This window comes from Macaca mulatta, chromosome 13 (assembly GCF_049350105.2).
Source record: "Macaca mulatta isolate MMU2019108-1 chromosome 13, T2T-MMU8v2.0, whole genome shotgun sequence".
Lineage (NCBI taxonomy): Eukaryota > Metazoa > Chordata > Mammalia > Primates > Cercopithecidae > Macaca > Macaca mulatta.
Window position 1 is genome coordinate 22,385,476 of NC_133418.1, and position 19,626 is coordinate 22,405,101.

At 41.5% G+C, this 19,626-nt stretch overlaps 1 protein-coding gene across 3 annotated transcripts in view; it reads right to left on the bottom strand.

The window, feature by feature from the left end:
* Window positions 1–6,727, bottom strand: part of ZC3H8 (zinc finger CCCH-type containing 8) — a 36,777-nt gene extending 30,050 nt beyond the window's left edge. For all 3 annotated transcript variants that reach the window (XR_013402646.1, XM_077959011.1, XM_077959010.1), the window contains exons 1-2: window positions 6,546–6,727; window positions 1,523–1,607 (exon numbers count right to left, since the gene is read on the bottom strand). Coding sequence is in view for 2 of the 3 variants with exons in the window: in XM_077959010.1 (XP_077815136.1) it covers window positions 1,523–1,607; window positions 6,546–6,619 (159 nt within the window). In the remaining variant the exon portion in view is untranslated. The remainder of the gene's footprint in view (window positions 1–1,522; window positions 1,608–6,545) is intronic.
* Between the last annotated feature and the right edge of the window lie 12,899 nt (window positions 6,728–19,626).

A 19,626-nucleotide genomic window follows, 5' to 3' on the forward strand; every position in this document is an offset into this window, starting at 1 on the left:
TTTAGTAGAGATGGGGTTTCTCCATGTTCAAAAACAGAAAAGAAGGGCAAGACGGGAATAGACATTATCTGTGTTATGGGTTGAACTGTGCCCTCCTAAAATTCTTATAATGAACTTCTAATCCCTAATACCTCAGAATGTGATCTTTTCTGGAAATAGGGCCACTGCAAGTGTAATTAATTAAGATTAGGTCATTAGAGTGGGCCCAGTTCAATGACTGAGTTCCTTATAAAAAAGGGAAATTTGTCCGGACACAGTGGCTCAGGCCTATAATCCCAGCACTTTGGGAGGCCGAGGCGGTCAGATCACTTGACCCCAGGAGTTCGAGACCAGCCTGGGCAACATGGCAAAACCCATGTACGTTTTGTCTCTACAAAAAATACAAAACTTAGCTGGGCGTGGTGGTGCACCTGTAATCCCAGTTACTTGGGAGGCTGAGAATTGCTTGACTCCAGAAGGAGGCTGCAGTGAGCAGAGATCGTGCCACTGCACTCCAACCTGAGTGACAGAGCGAGACTCTGCCTCAAAAAATAGGAAATTCAGACAATTCAGACCCAGGCATGCAGGGAGAACACCATGTGAATATGAAGGCAGAGATGAGGATGATACTTTTGCAAGCAAACACCAAAGACTGCCAGCACTCCATCAGGAGCTAGGGGAGAGGAATGAATAGATTCTTCCCCACAGCCCTCAGAAGGAACCGACCCTGCCAACACCTTGTGCTGGGACCTCCAGCCTCCAGATCCTTGAGACAATAAAGTTCTGGGGGTTTTTTTGTGGTTTTTTTTTTTTGAGACGGCGTCTCGCTCTGTCGTCCAGGCTGGAGTGCAGTGGCGGGATTTTGGTTTACTGCAACCTCCGCCTCCTAGGTTCAAGCAATTCTTCTGCCTCAGCCTCTCTAGTAGCTGGGACTACAGGCGTACAGGTGCGTGCCATCATGCCCAGCTAACTTTTTTTTGTATTTTCAGTAGAGATGGGGTTTCACCATATTGGCCAGGCTGGTCTTAAACTCCTGACCTCATGATTCACCCACCTCAGCCTCCCAAAGTGCTGGCATTTACAGGCATGAGCCACTGCACCCAGCTTAAGCCACCTGGTCTGTGGTACTTTGTTATAGCAGCCCTAATGAACTAATACGGGCTTTAAGCTATATAAATCACTAAGGTTGGTTAAGTTAACAAATCATAACCCTCAAAAATGTCAACCCAACTTGAAAGCAGCTTTTGAAACTGTTTACAATCCATTTTGGAAACAACAAAAACCAAAATAAAGGCAATTATTAAAAATAGGTCATGTTAAATGACAACAATGTTATTGAATAATAATTTCTTTAAAAAGTATAACCAGGTTTCTTTGATATAAGTAACTGGGTCCCGAATGCTGGTTAAAATGAGACAAGCAGGATCCTTCATTAATTTCTCATATCCATTTCTATCTGTTTTTTCTTTTTTTGTTGTTCCATGTGAAACTGAGAAAAAAAAATATGTGTTTTCAACTTAAACAGTTGTCAACTTAATCTTACTTTTTTGGGAATTTGCTCGTGCTCCAGTTTAATTTTCTCCGCTTGTGTTTCTTCAACTTCTGCATCATCTATTTCATCATCGATTCTGCAAAAATATCAAATAACACAAAAGGGTTTTTTCAACCTGAAGAGTTTATACCACAGTGTTACAATTCGCTGCTTTGGCTTGTCTTCACCTTGCCCTCAAATAAATTACAAATTCAAATTCTACACCAAATACTCCAGGTAATGTACAAAATTATGATGACCAATAAATGTCAATATATGTTTACGAATAACCTATAAAACTAAAATTTTAGATTATACCACCTTAATGTTCAAGCATTAGCAGCTATATAAATCATGCATTCATCCATCATTCCATTAATTCAACTGGCTCCAGGCCTTAGGCCCTGGACTACAACAATGAAAAATACAGACCCTGTCACTGTCTTCTGAGAGCTTTCTATCTGCTTGGGAGAAAAAAATAAAGCTATTTCAATATGGTATACGTAAGTATAGGGGCATATACGCAGAACACAACCCAGACTTGGGGACCAGAGGCATTCAGAGCCTAAATGATACTTATGAGTTAGCCAACAAAGAGGAGAGAGGAATGTGAGGGAGAAGGGTATTTTAGGCAGAATGCAGAGTGCCTTTTGAGATTAGGAGCGAGACAAACACATTTAAGTGTAAAGACGAAAAAGAAGAACTGTTTTTAGACTTACAGGACTGAGAAGTTGACCATGCATATATATAACAGTCTGAGACAATTACTTGAGCATATTCCAGCGAAACTAAATATGAACCCAAGAGGGATGGGAAATATAAGAAACTGGTGAACAAAGAAGCCAATAAAATGTATAGGTGTATCTAAATAATGGTTGATACTAGAGATACAGGGAGCTGAAGAAAACAGTGTCTTAGTAAGTGGGACTACTGAACACAAGATTGGAAAAAGCTGTGAATTAAAATATGAGTTATGGCCGGGCGCGATGGCTCAAGCCTGTAATCCCAGCACTTTGGGAGGCCGAGACGGGCGGATCACAAGGTCAGGAGATCGAGACCATCCTGGCTAACACGGCGAAACCCCGTCTCTACTAAAAACACAAAAAATTAGCCGGGCGAGGTGGCGGCGCCTGTGGTCCCAGCTACTCGGGAGGCTGAGGCAGGAGAATGGCGTAAACCCGGGAGGCGGAGCTTGCAGTGAGCTGAGATCCGGCCACTGCACTCCAGCCTGGGCGACAGAGCGAGACTCCGTCTCAAAAAAAAAAAAAAAAAAAAAAAATATGAGTTATACACCAGATAAAGGCAAGGAATTGGGCAATATGTCCCATCTCAAGGAAACATGTTACAAAGGGAAAGCACTGACAGCACAAGGAGAATGTGAACAGTGGCTCTCTGGCTCTTCCTTCAAGGTTACAGGAGCTCAGGCTTCACGGCTTTGTCCAATTCAACAGTTTACACTGACTCAGAGCTCCTGAGTTACATCCATCAGATGAGGTACCAAGTTGTGAGCCTTCTATCGAAGCCACCATTACAAGAACCAAAAATCCCAAATACTTGTGAACCTTTATTGCTACACTTTCCAGTAATGAATCACCTGATGGAGTAGGAGGCAACCTCTCCTTAGGCAGAGGAATAATGACAATAATGACCTTGATAGCAGTAACAGCATCATCCAACACTTGAATGATGCTTACTCTGTGCCAGATGCTGCTCCATACACGTAACACTTATCACAAACAACAGTGTTATGACATACATACTAAAAGCCCATTTTACGGATGAGAAAACAATCACAGAAAGGATATGTAACTTGTCACAGAGCTAATACATGGTGGAGCTGAGATCTGAGCCCCAGCAGGCAGGCAGGGCTCCCAAGTATCTGCCCTACAATCACACTGTTATTCAACACTGCCCATTCTAAATAGATGTCTACTTTCACTATGAAGGTCTACAATACTCAGCACCCATATTAGACCTATGAGCAGATAGGACAGAGTTGACCACCTCTTCTGTGTAAAACATGTTCTTAGCTTCAGGGATAGTGGGCTCTTCTAGTTTCTTCTTTCCTCACAGCTACAACTTGTCAGTCTCCTTTGTTGGTTCCTCATCTTCACGACTTTAAAAGTCAGTTCTCACCTCTTCTCTTTGTCTATATTCTCATTCTAGGCTATCACTTTCCATATCATCACTATGAATATCATCTGTATGTAGTTGATTTCAATATCCAAGTCTCCAGCCCAAACCCCTCCTCTTAAAACCAAACAGAGCTAACTTCCTACTCAACATAACCACCTGAACATCTACTAGACATATGTAATCTTAAAACATCCAACACTGAACTCTTGCTCTTCTCTCTGAAGCCTAATCCTTCTTGCTATCTAAATCGGCAGCGCCATGCCTCTCAAGATCCCCACCAAAACCTTAAAGTCAATCTTGATTCCTCTCTTACATCCCCATCCAATCTCGGAGGAAATCCAGTTTGTTCTATCTTCAACATACCCACATTTGACCACTTCTTGCCACTAATACAACAATCCGAGCTGCTCTGGCACCCCTACATTCTACTCTCAACACAACTAGAATGACCCTGCTAAAATATTTCAAATGTCACTCTGCTGAAAAACCCTCCAATGGTCTGTTGTCTCATTCAGAGTAAAAGCCAAAGTCCTTATTTTGGCACCTACCAGTTACTCCATGATTGGGCTCCCATAACCCTACCCCAATACCTCGCAGACTTCCAAGTCCCTCTTACTCCACCCCAGCTGTCCTTCTGGCCACTCTGCTCCCCTAACGCAATCACACCAAGCTCACTTCCCCTGAGGACCTTTACACAGACTCCTCTCCACTCCTCTAGACTATGAAACCCCCTCACCTCCTTCAGGTCCCTACACAGGTTTTTAAAACTTACCAACGTTATCAGTGAGGCTTTCCTTATCTACCTTCTTAAAATATCTACACCCGCCTGGCCGGGCACGGTGGCTCACGCCTGTAATCCCCCAGCACTTTGGGAGACGGAGGTGGGTGGATCACGAGGTCAGGAGATCGAGACCATCCTGGCTAACACAGTGAAACCACATCTCTACTAATACAAAAAAATTAGTCGGGTGTGGTGGCAGGCGCCTGTGGTCCCGGCTACTCCGGAGGCTGAGGCAGGAGAATGGTGCCAAAGCAAAAGGTGGAGCTTACAGCGAGCTAAGATTGCACCACTGCACTCCAGCCTGGGCGACAGAGCAAGACTCCGTCTCAAAAAATAAATAAATAAATAAAAATAAAAAAATAAAAAAATCTGCCCCCTCCCTACCACCCCAACAGTACTTATTTTCCCCTTAGCCTTCATTCATTTTCTCAGGGTATTTAAATACGATATATTTATGTATTGTTTGTCTCCCCCTCCCCCTAATAACGTAAATTCATTAGTACAGAAATTTTCATCTCTTGTTCATTTACCGCTATATCCCCAAGGCCATAGCAGGTGCTGAATACGATTTTTTGAATGAATGAGAAGTACTCCCATCACAAATTACTAGGAAAAAAACCAGAAACCATATGAGAAAAGACTGATTCATTTGACTGGATAAAACAAAACCACAACATCCCCATTCCTTTATACCTTGAAAAATAATGCCATAGGCATGACAATTGGGAGTAAAGTACTCTCAAATAAGAGATCCTAGAATTTGAAAAAGACCAAAAAGAAGAAAAATGGGCAAATAATATGGACAGCTCACCATACTTCCATACCATCCTTCACCCATCATTTTGGCAAAATTCCAAGTGTCTTTTATGTATTGCAGTCAAGTTTTTGGGAATAGAATTTTCGTCCAATACACTTTCAAACTGATAGCTGCTGTTGGGATTTTTACATGTTGTTATCTTTTTTTTTTTTTGGTGATGAATTCTTATGTATTTTACAACGTATCAATTAGTTCCAGTTATTTTTCTTAGTAAATTATATCATCTGCAAGTAATTAGAGTCTTTGTCTCTTTCCAATATTTATAGGCCTTATTTTATTTTAGTCATTTTGCATGAGAAGCTTGGTGATAAAATCATGGGTCCTGGACATAGTTTTTCCACTTCCACTGTGCAATCTCGGCAGGTTATTTAGCCTCTCCGTGCCTCATTTTCCCATTTGTAAAACAAAGACAGCATCATCTTCAAGTTTGTTTTGAGGATTAAATGATTTCATGTAAAGCACGAGGTAAAGCTCTGGATGATCAGTTAAAATTTGAGATAGAGTGAACAGCTGAGCAATATCGAGAGGTAAAATCAACCATAATTGGAAATATATCTCAGTTGAGGGAAATAAAAGACGTAGGTTTAAGAACAAAGATACTTTTTAGCATTTCAAATTCAAAGAATAAAAAGAATGAACATCTATCTGGGTGTAAGCACTATGCACTGCTCCAAAAATGAAATCTACAAATTAGGGCCATTTGACCAAAAGTCTCCTTTGCTTTTCCAACCTAATGGAAATTTTAAGTCCAAATGATGTCTGTTGCTTTATTGTGGTCTTTAGGGTCTTTCCATGTCAATCGGTGGACTAATGGCAGAGTATTCCCTATTCTTTACCTTTTAATAAACTTGTGATTTCGTCCTTTCTACAGAAAAGAGCCTAGCATGTGTCAGTGAAAAAGGTCCAATCAGTGTCCTCTGGGAGTTTACGGTCTCGTGGAACCAAGCAATAGTAAAGACAGACGCTACCGGACCACAGAAGCGGGCTCCTAACCCGCTGCTGTGCAGAGAAAGGGGCGCATCCCGGAGCCTTCTCGCTTCCACCCCGCTCCCCCGCCCAGGCTCTCGGCAGCCCCGGCCGTGGCGGCCTACGCCTGAGCCCCGTGTTCAGCTTCTGCTCCCACCCGGACCCTGCACGACCTCTATAGGTCAGACGGTGGCGTCCGGCCGGCCCACGTGCTCCCCACGGGCTCTCCCGACGCGGCCCGGACGTGGTTCCGGACGGCCTCCAATCCTGAAGAAACTAAGAGGCGGAGTCCCGCTGAGCCCCTGCATTCAAAGGATGAAAAGATGGGGGATCACCTTTCGTCAGAGTCCGTGGCCGTTTTGCCGAGGGCCGGGTTGGGGGGTTTTGAGAAAAGATTCTCAAAATCCATGACCCAGACAGGTCCTCCCTTTCGCGAGCCGGGAAACTACAGAGTAACAACCCGAGAGAGTGACAACTGGGACGCGACAGGACGGACCCAGAGCCGCACCAGGGCCACAGGCTCCGCCCCGCGCAGCCCCACCCACCCCGCACATGCGCCGAGCCGCCCTCCGCGACTCTGGGCAAGCCCGCTCCTTCCCTGCCACCTTCGCCTCGGCTCTGCGCAGGCGCCGCCGTTGTTGCCCTTCCGTAGGCTTTTTCGTCTATTACCTCAGATAGTAGACTTTAATTTAATTAAATTACTTAATTTATTATTTATTTATTTATCTATTTTGAGACAGAGTCTAGCTCTGTCGTCCGGGCTGGAGCGCAGTGGCATGATCTCGGCTCACTGCAACCTCCGCCTCCCGGGTTCAAGCAAGTCTCCAGCCTCAGCCTCCTGAGTAGCTGGAATTACAGGTGCATGCTACCACGCCCGGCTAATTTTTGTATTTTTAGTAGAGACGGGGTTTCGCCATGTTGGTCATATTTTTAGTAGAGACGGAGTTTCACCATGTTGGCCAGGATGGTCTCGATTTCTTGACCTTGTGATCCGCCCGCCCCGGCCTTCCAAAGTGCTCGGATTACAGGCGTGAGCCACCCCGACCGGCCCCAGCCCAGAATTTTTAAAAGGATTTGTTAGGATTCTGCTTTCACCTTGGTGAAAACTGTTCCATCAAAATCACAGTATTTCTAAGGGATGGTAGTAACAGCTAACATTGATCTGAGCACTCCACTACTATTCCTTAGAAATAGCGTTTCATATGTTAGCTAACTTAATCCTCACAACAGCCCTGTAAAAGATGTTCTATTACCATCCACATTTTTGAAATGAATAAGCAGATATGTAGTCTGGTAATGTAACTTGTAGGGTCTCTACAATTGAATGGGATTAAAATGAATACACAAGTAACCTCAAGACCGAAAAGTCCATTAAAAAGTATCAAATACTAAGAGGATTCAGAAGAGGGAAAAAATTGCATCCAGTTGGGAAGGCTTCTTGAGAAGGGAGTATTTGGGCTGGGTCTTGAGATATTTCCATAGGAAAAGATGAAGTTAAGAGTAAATGGGCATTCCAAGTAGAGAGAATTGTATTAAGGCAGGAAAACAGAGCATGCTGTTGCAGAACGGGGAATTGCTCAGTTTTGCTCAGTGTAATACCATTTAAGGCAATAGTAGAAAGGAAGGCGCAAACCCTAGTTTGGGCCAATGATAGAGAACCTGACTTGCTTCTGTAAGTGAAGGAACTGATTCTTGGCATGAGTCAGGATCCCTCTACCAATTAGTGAAGGGAACTATATGAAGCCAGACATCTTCCCTGGGGAAATTCTACTTTCCCGTGTTGTTTATGTTATAGGCAATCACCTATGGAACATGAATCATTACTAAAAATGGAGAGGAAAAAATGAATTAAGGAAATGAAAACTAGAATTACTCCCTCTTTAGCAGGAAGCACTATTATAGAACTCAAATGGTTACTATACACATTTTTTTATATAAAATGTCCAGCATACAGCAAAAGATAACCAGACACAAATGAAAATTCGATTAGCAGGTAAAAAGCAGCTAAAACATCTGACCTGCAAAGGCATCAGACACTAGCATTTTCAGACAAAGACTATATAAAAGGCTACATATGTTTGTGTTAGATTGATGCCAAAAATGGCCCCAAATTCTCCAACTTTTCCCGTATCCATGTCCTTTGCGGTGTGACTTTGCAGCTCCTCCCACAAAGAGGTAGGATCGGTTTCACCTCCTCTTTAATCTAAGTTGACTTTGCCTCATAGAACAGCTTGTTTTAGCTAGTAGAATGCAGAAGTGGCCTGCCAATACCAAGCCAAGGCCCCAAGGGGCTTTGTATGTGTCTGCTCTCTCTTCTATGCCTGCTTTCTTCAGGACAATAAGTTCAGGCTACCCTGCTGACGATAAGGGAGAGACATGTGGAAGATAAGGCAAATGGAGGAGAGCGAAAACACCCAGTCAACAGCTAGCAAAACCCTAAAAGCAAAGCCTCCTAGGCAGCATACAGCTGAGCACACACATGATGAAGTCCTGCAGAGAACCGAAGACTCTCAGATGATCCCAGTCCAAATTACTAACCCACATTAATTGTGAGCTAAATAAATGGTTCCTGTTTTAAGTCACTAAGTTTTTAAGTAGTTTACTATATGGTAATATCTAACTAATAAAAAAGAAACTATAAAAAATGTCATAGAGGAACTGGGGAGAAGTAACCAAGTAGAACTTCTAGAAATAAAAAATATAATCCTGAAATTTTAAAAAATCAGTGGATGGGGCCGGGCGCAGTGGCTCACACCTGTAATCCCAGCACTTTGGGAGGCCAACGTCAGTGGATCACGAGGTCAAGATACAGAGACCGTCCTGCCAACATGGTGAAACCCCGTCTGTACTAAAAATACAAAAATTAGCTGGGCAGGATGGCGCGCACCTGTAGGCCCAGCTACTTGGGAGTCTGAGGCAGGATAATCGCTTGAACCTGGAAGGCGGAGGTTGCAGTGAGCCGACATCGCGCCACTGCACTCCAGCCTGGCGACAGAGTGAGACTCCGTCTAAAAAAAACCGAAAAAACAAAAAACAAAATCAGTGGATGGTGTGGTCATATTAAAACGTGTTCAAAAATTCCTTAACACTTCTCCCTGCAAAAGGTGGAGACTTAGTCCCCTCTTCTTTAATGTGGATAGGGTTTACTGATTTATTTCTAACAAATACAATGTGGCAAAAGTGATGATGCATGATTTGTGAGGTCGTAAGAAGACATTGTAGTTTCTGCCTTATTCTCTTGAATCATCTGCATGAAGGGAAGTCAGTCACCATGTCCTGAATCACTCAGGCGCCTGTGGAGAGCCAGCCGTTTGGGTGAGGTACCTTGGAAACAGATCTCCCAGCACTAAGCAAGCCGGAAGCCATCTTGACAGCAATCCCATGAGAAACTGTGGGACAGAACCACCCAGCTAAGCAGCTCACAGATTCATGACCCATAGAGGATATAAGAAGATCAATGTTGGGCCAGTTGTGGCGTCTCACGCCTGTAATCCCAGCACTTTGGGAGGCTGAGGCAGGTGGATCACCTCGAGTCAGGAGTTTGAGACCAGCCTGGCCAACACGGTGAAACCCCATCTCTACTAGAAATACAAAATTAGCTGGGCATGGTGGCACATGCCTGTAGTCCCAGCTACTTGGGAGGCTGAGGCAGGAGAATCGCTTGAACCTGCGAGGCAGAGTTTGCAGTGAGCCTAGATCATGCCATTGCACTCCATGGGCAACAAGAGTGAAACTCCATCTCAAAAAAAATAATAATAATAAAGAAGATCAATGTTTTTTTTTTAACCACAAAGTTTTAGGCTAATTTGCTATCCTGTATAGCAATAGATAAATGAAATTCCCTATTATTATAAAGCAGCTGGCCTAAACATAAAATTATCATATGACCCAGCAATTCCACTCCTAGGTATATACCCAAAAGAATTGAAAACAGGGACTGAAACATATATTTGTACATTCATGTTAATTGCAGCATTATTCACAATAGACAAAAGGTAGAAACAAACCAAGCGTGCATCCACTGATTAATGGATAAATAAAACGTGATACACACATAGGATATTATTTACCCATAAAAAGGAATGAGGCTCTGATACATGCTGTCAGAACTGAATTTTGTATCCTGGCTGAACTTTGAAAATGGTATGCTAAGTTAAATAAGTCAGGCACAAAAGGACAAATATTGTATGATTCCACTTATACGAAATATGTAGAATAGAGAATTGTATAGCGACAGACAGTAGATTAGAGGTTACCAGGGACTGAGAGGGGGTGAAACGGGGAATTGTTGCTTAAAAGTGACAGAATTTCTGTTTGAGGTGATGGGAAAGTTTGGAAATACATAATGGTGATGGTTGCACAACAATGTGAATGTAACTAATGTCATTGAATTATACACTTAAAAATGGCTAGTTGCTCACTCCTGTAATCCCAGCACTTTGGGAGGCCAAGGTGGGTGGATTATCTGAGGTCAGGAGTTTGAGACCAGCCTGACCAACATGATGAAACCCCGTCTCTACTAACAATCCAAAAATTAGCCAGGCAGGGTGGCAGGCGCCTGTAATCCCAGCTACTGGGGAGGCTGAGGCAGGAAAATCACTTAAACCTGAGAGGTGGAGGTGAGTAGGTGGTAGTGAACCGAGATGGCGCCATTGCACTCCAGCCTGGGCGACAGAGTGAGACAGCGTGAGAGTCCCTCTCAAAAAAAAAAAAAAAAAAAAGGGTTGAAATGGCAAATTTTATATTTCTTTTACCAAAATAAAATAAAGCAGCTGACATGTTAAAATGGTGAAATGGCCTGTGATAACTCAGTTCCAGTATGAGCTAGGTATAATACCTCATGAGTTTGTGCTATAAATCAGCAATCACCAATACGTGGTGCTGTTTCTCCCATAGCCAGGAGACATGGGGTCTGGGAATCAAAGCTTGCGAGTGGGAGTAGATCCTCTCTGTATTATTCCTAGTGATGCCCTAGAATAATGTTTGCTTCCTATCTCCACAACTTTGGGCTCTGCTGGTTTAGAGCAGACTTTTTCAACCTCAACATTATTGTCATTTCGGCCTGGATGTTTGGGAACAGTCTTGCGCACTGTAGGAAGCTTGGCGGCATCCCTGGCCTCTACCGCTAGATGTCAGTAGCGGCTGTTCCCCAGTTGTGGCAACCCAAAATGTCTCCAGACATTACCAAGTGTCCTCTTGGGGGAGCAAAATCTTCCTCACTTGAGAACCACCGGTGTAGAGTTAATCCCGAAAGTAGGAATGTTTGCCTCGAGGAGCATGACAATGAGTCCATTAAACTTGAGGTTGAGACTGCCGTTTGACCACCTCGGGTTCCTCATGCCAGGGAATTAACAGGTAAAGAAGGGGCTTATTGTATTGGCAGGGGTGATTAATCCTAACTAACAAGTTATCCTGACTACACAGTGAAGTTAAGGAAGAGGATGTCTAGAATGCAGGTGATTTCCCGGGCAGGGGACTCAGTAATCCTACGTTCCATGATTGAAGTTAATAGAAACCACCACCACCACAGGCAGCGCTGAAAGTGCCCCAAACCCTTCAGGCAAACCACCTGTTATCGGAAGGCGGGTACTTGAGTGTAAGTTGTCGTGGTCCTTGGTATTTTCAACAAAGAATTAGACAAAACTCACAAACGAAGTGACAAAGGAATGAAACACACGAACGAAGCAGCAAAAGCAGGAATGCATGAAAGCGAGAAAGCACTCCACAGGGTGGGAATGGGCCAGAGCAAGCAGCTCAAGGGCCCAGTTGCGAAGTTTTCTGGGTTTTAAGTACTCCTTTTGAGGTGCCTATAGATGAAGGATTTGGTCTCTGGCTAATTGAAGGCTGAGGTGTATTGGCACCCTATGCAGATGAAGCGATGGTCCCTACTAGGCCCTCGGCCAATCCAGGGCACTTTCCTTTTCCATCTGAGATGTGGTAGAGGGGAGAGAGTTGTAGGGAGAGTAGCCTTTGATCCTTTGCTACTCTGGTGTGAGGAGATGCGGGGGCGGGGCGGGGTTCCTTTTGGTTCAGCTTTAGGATATTTACAGTAATTGGTCTTAGGGTCCGTTTCCCCCAGACCCAGGTGTTTTCCTTTTGATCCAGCTTTGAGAAGTCAGCGTGAATTGGCCTCAGATTCCCTGCCCCCAGACCTTGGTGTTTTTCCTTGATTCAGCATGAATTGGCCTTAAGTTCCCTGCCTCTAGACCCTATTCTCCTGCCTCACACCCAGCAAGGAGTCAAGACCAGCTTGGGAGAGCAAAGAGAACATGGCAAAGGGTAGGAGCAGAAGGTGGTTGTACAAATATCAGCTGCAACTGATACAGGAGCTTAAAAGAAATTGTTTAGGCTGTTAGTGAGGGTAAGAGAGTCCTCAGTAAGGTTTCCCTTTTAATAAAAAAGCAGCTCCAAAATCATTTCTTTTCTAACAAAGAGCAGCCTGAAAAATCAAGCAGCAGACATAGAAAAGCAAGCTAGAACCTTGCAGAGGTAAATGCCGGCAGCTGTGCCAATAGAAAAGGGCTACCTAGGAGCCAGGCATATTCAACATGGAGGCTGCATCTTTCCTTTTCTTTGTCACCACATGTATAGTCAGGGAACAGACAACATGGCGCCAGTCACGCAGCAAACCCATCTGCATAATCAAAGGTTAGGGTGAGTTTGCTAGCTTCTTCAAGCACCATATAAATGGCACACCTGGTCCAACCAAACCTTTGCACCCTGTGTAAATCAGATACCACCTCCTCAAGCTCATCTATAAAACCACATCTCTCTCTGAACCTGGAAATTTTGGGGACCCCTTCCTCTGCACAAGGCAGCTTTTCTCTTTCTTTCACCTATTAAACTTCTGCTCTTAAACTCAGTCCTTGTGTGTCTGCATCCTTGATTTCCTTGGCATGAGACAATGAACCTCAGGAATTACCCCAAACGAATGATGCTGCTTCCCAACTACATGACCAGTAGCAAAAATGATTGCAATATTTATGAATATATCATTCTTAATTTGATATAAATTTGTGGAAATATGGGTGTAGAAATACACACACATAGACACACATACACACATATATATTTAAAATTTTCCCTTCTACTATTCCCCTACCATCGGACACAAAATATGTTAATAGTAGTTAACTTTATATCTCATTTAAGTTATAGGATATAAAAGGAGGCATGTGACTGAGCTAAAAGAAGAATTCAAAGAAGAATGAACATCACCCAAAAGTGAAAAAGGTATGTTTTGTCCTTTCTTGGGAAAATAGGTAGCATGTTTTTGGTTGAATGGGGGATTGTTGCATCATGTTAGGCTGAGGCATGACTTTGCTATTGCTTTTATCTGAAAACTAAATACGGGTTAAAGAGACATCTATAGGTACCTAGTTAAAAAGTGTATACTTGAACCAGGCACAGTGGCTCACACCTGTAATCCCAGCACTTTGGGAGGCTGAAGTGGGCAGATCACGAGGTCAGGAGATCGAGACTATCCTGGCCAACATGGTGAAACCCCCTCTCCGCTGAAATACAAAAAATTAGCCAGGCATGGTGGCAGGCTCCTGTAGTCCTAGTTACTTAGGAAGCTGAGGCAGGGGAATCGCTTGAACCCAGGAGGCAGAGGTTGCAGTAAGCCGAGATCACTCCACTGCACTCCAGCCTGGTGACAGCACAAGACTTTGTCTCAAAAAAAAAGTGTATACTTGGTGATTTTGTAACATGTCATCTTAGTGTATACTTGGTGATCTTGTAACATGTCATCTTAGCTAGGCTAACCCATGTTTTCCAGGATTCTTATCCTGCATTTTTCTAGTTAGGGTGAACCACAAGATAGATTTTGCATAAAATTTGGGAGGTGGAAGTAAAACAGCAGCCATATTGCTTTTTACATTCGGGAGGTCAGTGAAGGGGCAGAAGATGCTATTGCAACTCATGCACATTGTTGTTTACTGATTTACCTTGTTGATATGGGACAGCAACAAGACCTGATATAACTCACCCCAGATCCTCCTTCAGATTTTCTAAATTCTGGGCCAAGCATGTCTTTAGTTCCATGATAAAGGGCTCAAGATTCTCCTGCACAACACCTACATCATTAAAGTAGAGCAGACTAAGACACTAATACAGGTTCTGGTTTATGCTCAGGGATTCTAGTTTGTCCTCATTCTCCCCACTTTACATCCAAATTCCCTTCCTGAATATGTGCCTTGCAGATTTTAAAAGTTTTTTAGACAAGGTCTTGCTCCATCAGTGGCAAAATTATAGCTCACTGCATTCCCTTGGGGTGTCACTGTGTTGCCCAGCCTGGTTTCAAACTCCTGGTCTCAGCAATCCTCCTACCTCATCCTCCCAAAGTACTGGGATTACAGGCATAAGCCACTGTGCCTGGCCCCACCTTGTAGCTCTGAAGCTCCAATATCAGACAAGATCTTTACAGACTGTTTTAAACAGCTCCCACAATTGCATAAGGTCAAATCCCTGTAAATCTAGCTAGCTATCATCTGTCATCTATCTATCTATATTCTAGTGATTCTGATTATCCGATTAGACTTTGAGTAATAAGATGGCATCAATAGAGTAGACAGGGTTTAAAAGAAAATTGTGAACTGGAAGATAAGTCAGAAGAAATTATCCAGAGTACATCATAGAGAGACTGCCACCCAAAAAAGGGAAGTTACAGAAGAGATTATTATAAAAACATAAATAATATATTTAAATGTCTAACATATAACTAATAATAATTATAAGAAGAGAAGAAAAAAAGAATGAGGAGAAGGACATATTTGAAAAGAAAAGACTGGCCGGGTGTGGTGGTTCACGCCTGTATTCCCAGCACTTTGGGAGACCGACACGGGTGGATCTCTTGAGGTCAGGAGTTCAAGACCAACATGGTGAAATACTGTCTCTACTAAAAATACAAAATAGCCAGGCGTGGGGGCTCACACCTGTAATCCTAGCTACTCGGGAGGCTGAGGCAGGAGAATCACTTGAACCTAGGAGGTGGAGGTTGCAGTGAGCCAAGATTGTGCCACTGCACTGCAGCCTGGGTGACAGAGCAAGACTCTGTCTCAAAAAAAAAAAAAAAGAAAGAAAAGAAAGAAAAGAAAAGGCTGAGACTTTTCCAAATTGTTGAAACTCACCAATTTACAGATCAATACATTAAACAAATACTAGGCAGGATAATTAAAAGAAATCCAGACTAAGACACACCATACTGAAACTACAGAAAAGCAGAGAAAATATGTAAAATAGCCACAGAAACGTTTTAAAAGTTTACCTTCAGAATAACGACAATTAGACTGCCAGTTGTCTTTACAACAGCAACAAGGGAATCCAGAAGACAATAAAATTGTATCTTCAATAAATTGAAAGAAAATAAAACTTCCAAACTAGAATTAATTCTATACCTTGAAACTATATTATTCAAAAATGGAGGTGATCTATAAGATATATTTAGGAAAACAAAAACAGAGAGGTCACTATGAGCAAATTAGGAGAATTCTGAATAAATTTAGAAATTAGAAAGAATGAATTTGATAGCAGCAAATCTTAGGTGAAAGGTTTGAGTTGTAAGAAAAAAAATGGAGAATGAAGAAACTGATCATTCTAAGTAAATATTTAGTGAATAGAACAATATTACTAAGGTATTTGGTGGTTAAAATTTATATATATTGGGATTTCTGGTTCTGGGTAACATAGTAAAGGCACACTATATCCCCTGAATACAGGTTTACCTAGCTAGGATGCATGGAATTGTTTGAAGACTCTAGAAAATAATTAAAGGAGGTGTATTGGTGATGAAGATGAGAATTCAAAGTACCACTGAAATAGTGTTAAGGGTTTTTTTTGTTTTTTTTTTTTGAGACGGAGTCTCGCTCTGTCGCCTGGGCTGGAGTGCAGTAGCCGGATCTCCGCTCACTGCAAGCTCCGCCTCCCGGGTTTACGCCATTCTCCTGCCTCAGCCTCCCGAGTAGCTGGGACTACAGGCGCCCGCCACCTCGCCCGGCTAGTTTTTTTGTATTTTTTAGTAGAGACTAGTGTTAAGTTTTTAATTTTCTTTTTTCTGTGGTCCTCCTGCCACCAAGCCCAGACATAGGTACAATTGCAAACGTGTGCAGAAGTGGGGGCTAACTGAAGCTCAAGCTTTCTGGTTGGACAACCAAAAACTAAAGCTCCAGGGACCTGAAAAATTTCTAGGAGACCATAATGAAGAAGGGGCCTAGAAAAGTGACATCATCAATTTCTGAACCCCTGGGCTTACCACTGAGTTGTGCACGCATGGATGTGATCATAGTTGGCATGCCAAAGACTTTTGAGAGTTGAATAGACATAATTCATCCATGTCCTGACTGGTCCCTGGTAGTACAGATCTAAGATTCAAATAGCATTGCAGAGGCATTCAGTTGAACAGGCACTGGAATCGCAGTGGGTAGAAATCGAGGCCTGAACCTAACCAGGTCTATTACCTATAAAAACAAAAACATAAACATTCTGCATAAGATTTAACCAAGATCCAGAGGCTTTATAGCATATTATTATTCCTAATCTCCAGGATACAATTCAGACTTATTTGGCATATGAAGAACCAGGAAAATCTCAAATTGCCTGGGAAAAGACAATCAACAAATGCCAAAGCTGTGATGACTTATATGTTGGAATTATCTGACAGACTTTAAAACAGCTCTTTATAAAAATACTACACTAAATGCCCTTGAAACAAATGGAAAAAGTAGAGCATCTCAGTAAAAAAAGAGAAGACATAAAGAAGAACCAAATGGAATTTTGAGAACTGAAAAATATAAAAACTAAAATTAAAAACTCAATGAATATTCAAAGACACAATAAATAAATCAAATATGGAATATCCCAAAATGTTAAAGCAGAAAAGAAAAAAAATAGAAGAGCACCAAGAGAATGAATAGAAAAAATGTTAAAGATAGACTTAAAATCAAACATATTAATAGGTACATTGAATGCAAGTGGGATAAATTTACCAAATAAAACAAAGGGGTTGTCAGAATGGATAAATATGATCTAGCTATGTGTTCTCCACAAGAAACTCATTTTATTTTACTTTATTTTATTTTATTTTATTTTATTTAGTTTTTGAGATGGAGTTTCGCTCTTGTCACCCAGGCTGGAGTGCAGTGGCACAATTTCAGCTCACTGCAACCTCTACCTCTCAAGTTCAAGGGATTCTCCTGTTTCAGCCTCCTGAGTAGCTGGGATTTCAGGCGCACTCCGCCATGCCCGCCTAAGTTTTGTATTTTTAGTAGAGATGAGGTTTCACCATATTAACCAGGCTGGTCTCGAACTCCTGAGCTCAAGTGATCCTCCCACCTCAACCTCCCAAAGTGCTAGGATTACAGGTGTGAACCACCACCCCTGGCAAGAAACTCACTTTAAACATGATATGGGTAAGTTAAAAATAAAGGTTGGCAAAGTACATACTAAGAAACACTAAACCAAAGAAAGCCAAAGTGACTGTATCAAAGTGGACCTTAGAGTAAAAAATTAGCAGAGATAAATATAGATGTTATGTAACTACAAAAAGGTAAATTCACCATAAAGTCATAATGGTCCTAAATAGGTGTGCACAATATCCAAAGCACATGGAAAATTCACCAAGATAAATCATAAACTGGGTTATAAAATAAACTTTAACAAATGTAATAGTATTGAAATAATACAGAGTATATTCGCTAACCATAATGGAATTGAATAAGAAATCAATAATAAATAACAACAACAACAACCACCTCCAAATACTTAGAAATTAAACAACATACCTCTAAAAATTCCATAGGTCAAAGGAGAAATCACCAAGTGAATTAGAAAATACCTTGAACTGAGGCCAGGTGTGGTGGCTCACACCTGTAATCCCAGCACTTTGGGAGGCTAAGGCGGGTGGATCACTTGAGGTCAGGAGTTTGAGACCAGCCTGGCCAATATGGTGAAACCCTGTCTTTACCAAAAATTAGCTGGATGTGGTGGCACGTGCCTGTAATCCCAGGTACTCGGGAGGCTGAGGCAGGAGAATCGCTTGAACCAGGGAGGAGGAAGTTGCAGTGAGCCGAGATTGCGCCACTGTACTCCAGACTGGGAGAAAGAACAAGACCCCGTCTCAAAAAAAAAAAAAAAAAAAAAAAAAAAGGAAAGAAAGCAAGATAGCGAGAAAGAAAGAAAGAAAGAAAGAAAAAATATTTTGAGCTGAATGAATGTGAAAATGCAACATAGCAAAATTTGTGAGATACTGCTAAAGCAGTGTTTATAGGAATTTTAGAGCTCTGAATACTTAAAAGATCTCAAATAAATAAACTTCTACCTTCAGAAATTAGAAAAAACAAGCAGAAAGAATGATACATTAAAGATAAAGGCAGAAATCAATGAAAGGTAAGAGCAGAAAAACGATAGTTAAACCAAAATCTAATGATTTGAACAGATAATTGATAAATCACTAGCAAAACTGAAAAAGAAAAAGGAGAAAAGATACAAATTACCAATCAGATATGAAAGAGGATATTTCAGTACAGACTGTACTGATAAAAAAAAACAAAAACAAAAACCGTAAGTCAATTTTATGAAACACTCTTAGATTAAAAGGCCAAATCCTCACAAACTACAAACCATGTAAACTCATCTAAGGTAAAGTATACAATCTAACAGAACAATAACTATTGAAGAAATTAAATTCATAGCTTAAAACCTTCGAAAATAAGAAATCTCAAGCCCCAGATGGTTTTTCTGGAGAATTCTACCAAACATTTAAGGAAGAAATACCAGTTTTATATGCTGTCATGCAGACAACAGAAAAGAAAGGAACACTTCCCAAATTATTTTATTAGGCATGCATTAACCCAATTCCAAAACAGTCAAAAACAAAGAAAGAAAACTGCAGACCAATATCCCTCTTGAACATAGATTTTTAAATCCTTAACTGTTTAAAATCAAATCCAACAATATAAAAAGAATAATATGCAACAACTAAGTGGAGTTCATATCAGAAATATAAGGTGGTTTGTTACTTGAAAATCCATCAGTACAATCCAACATGTTAGGAGTCAAAACAAGAAAATCTATATGATCTCATCAACTGATGCAGAAAATTATTTGACAATATCCAACATCAATTCAGCAAATTAGGAATAGATAGGTTTCCTTAACAGAAAGATTTCCTTAATAGATAAACCTCAACAAATGTAATAGAATTGAAATAATATAAGTATGTTGTCTAACTATGGTGGAATTAAAAAAGAAATCAATAATAAATAACAAAAAAACCCCTCCAAAACAAAAAAATAGATTTCCTCCATCTGATAAGGGCATGTCAAAAACTATGGCTAATAGCATACTTCATATGACTGAATGTTTTCCCTCTAAGATTTTGAAAAAGCAAGAGATACAAAAACTGAAAAAAAGACAATT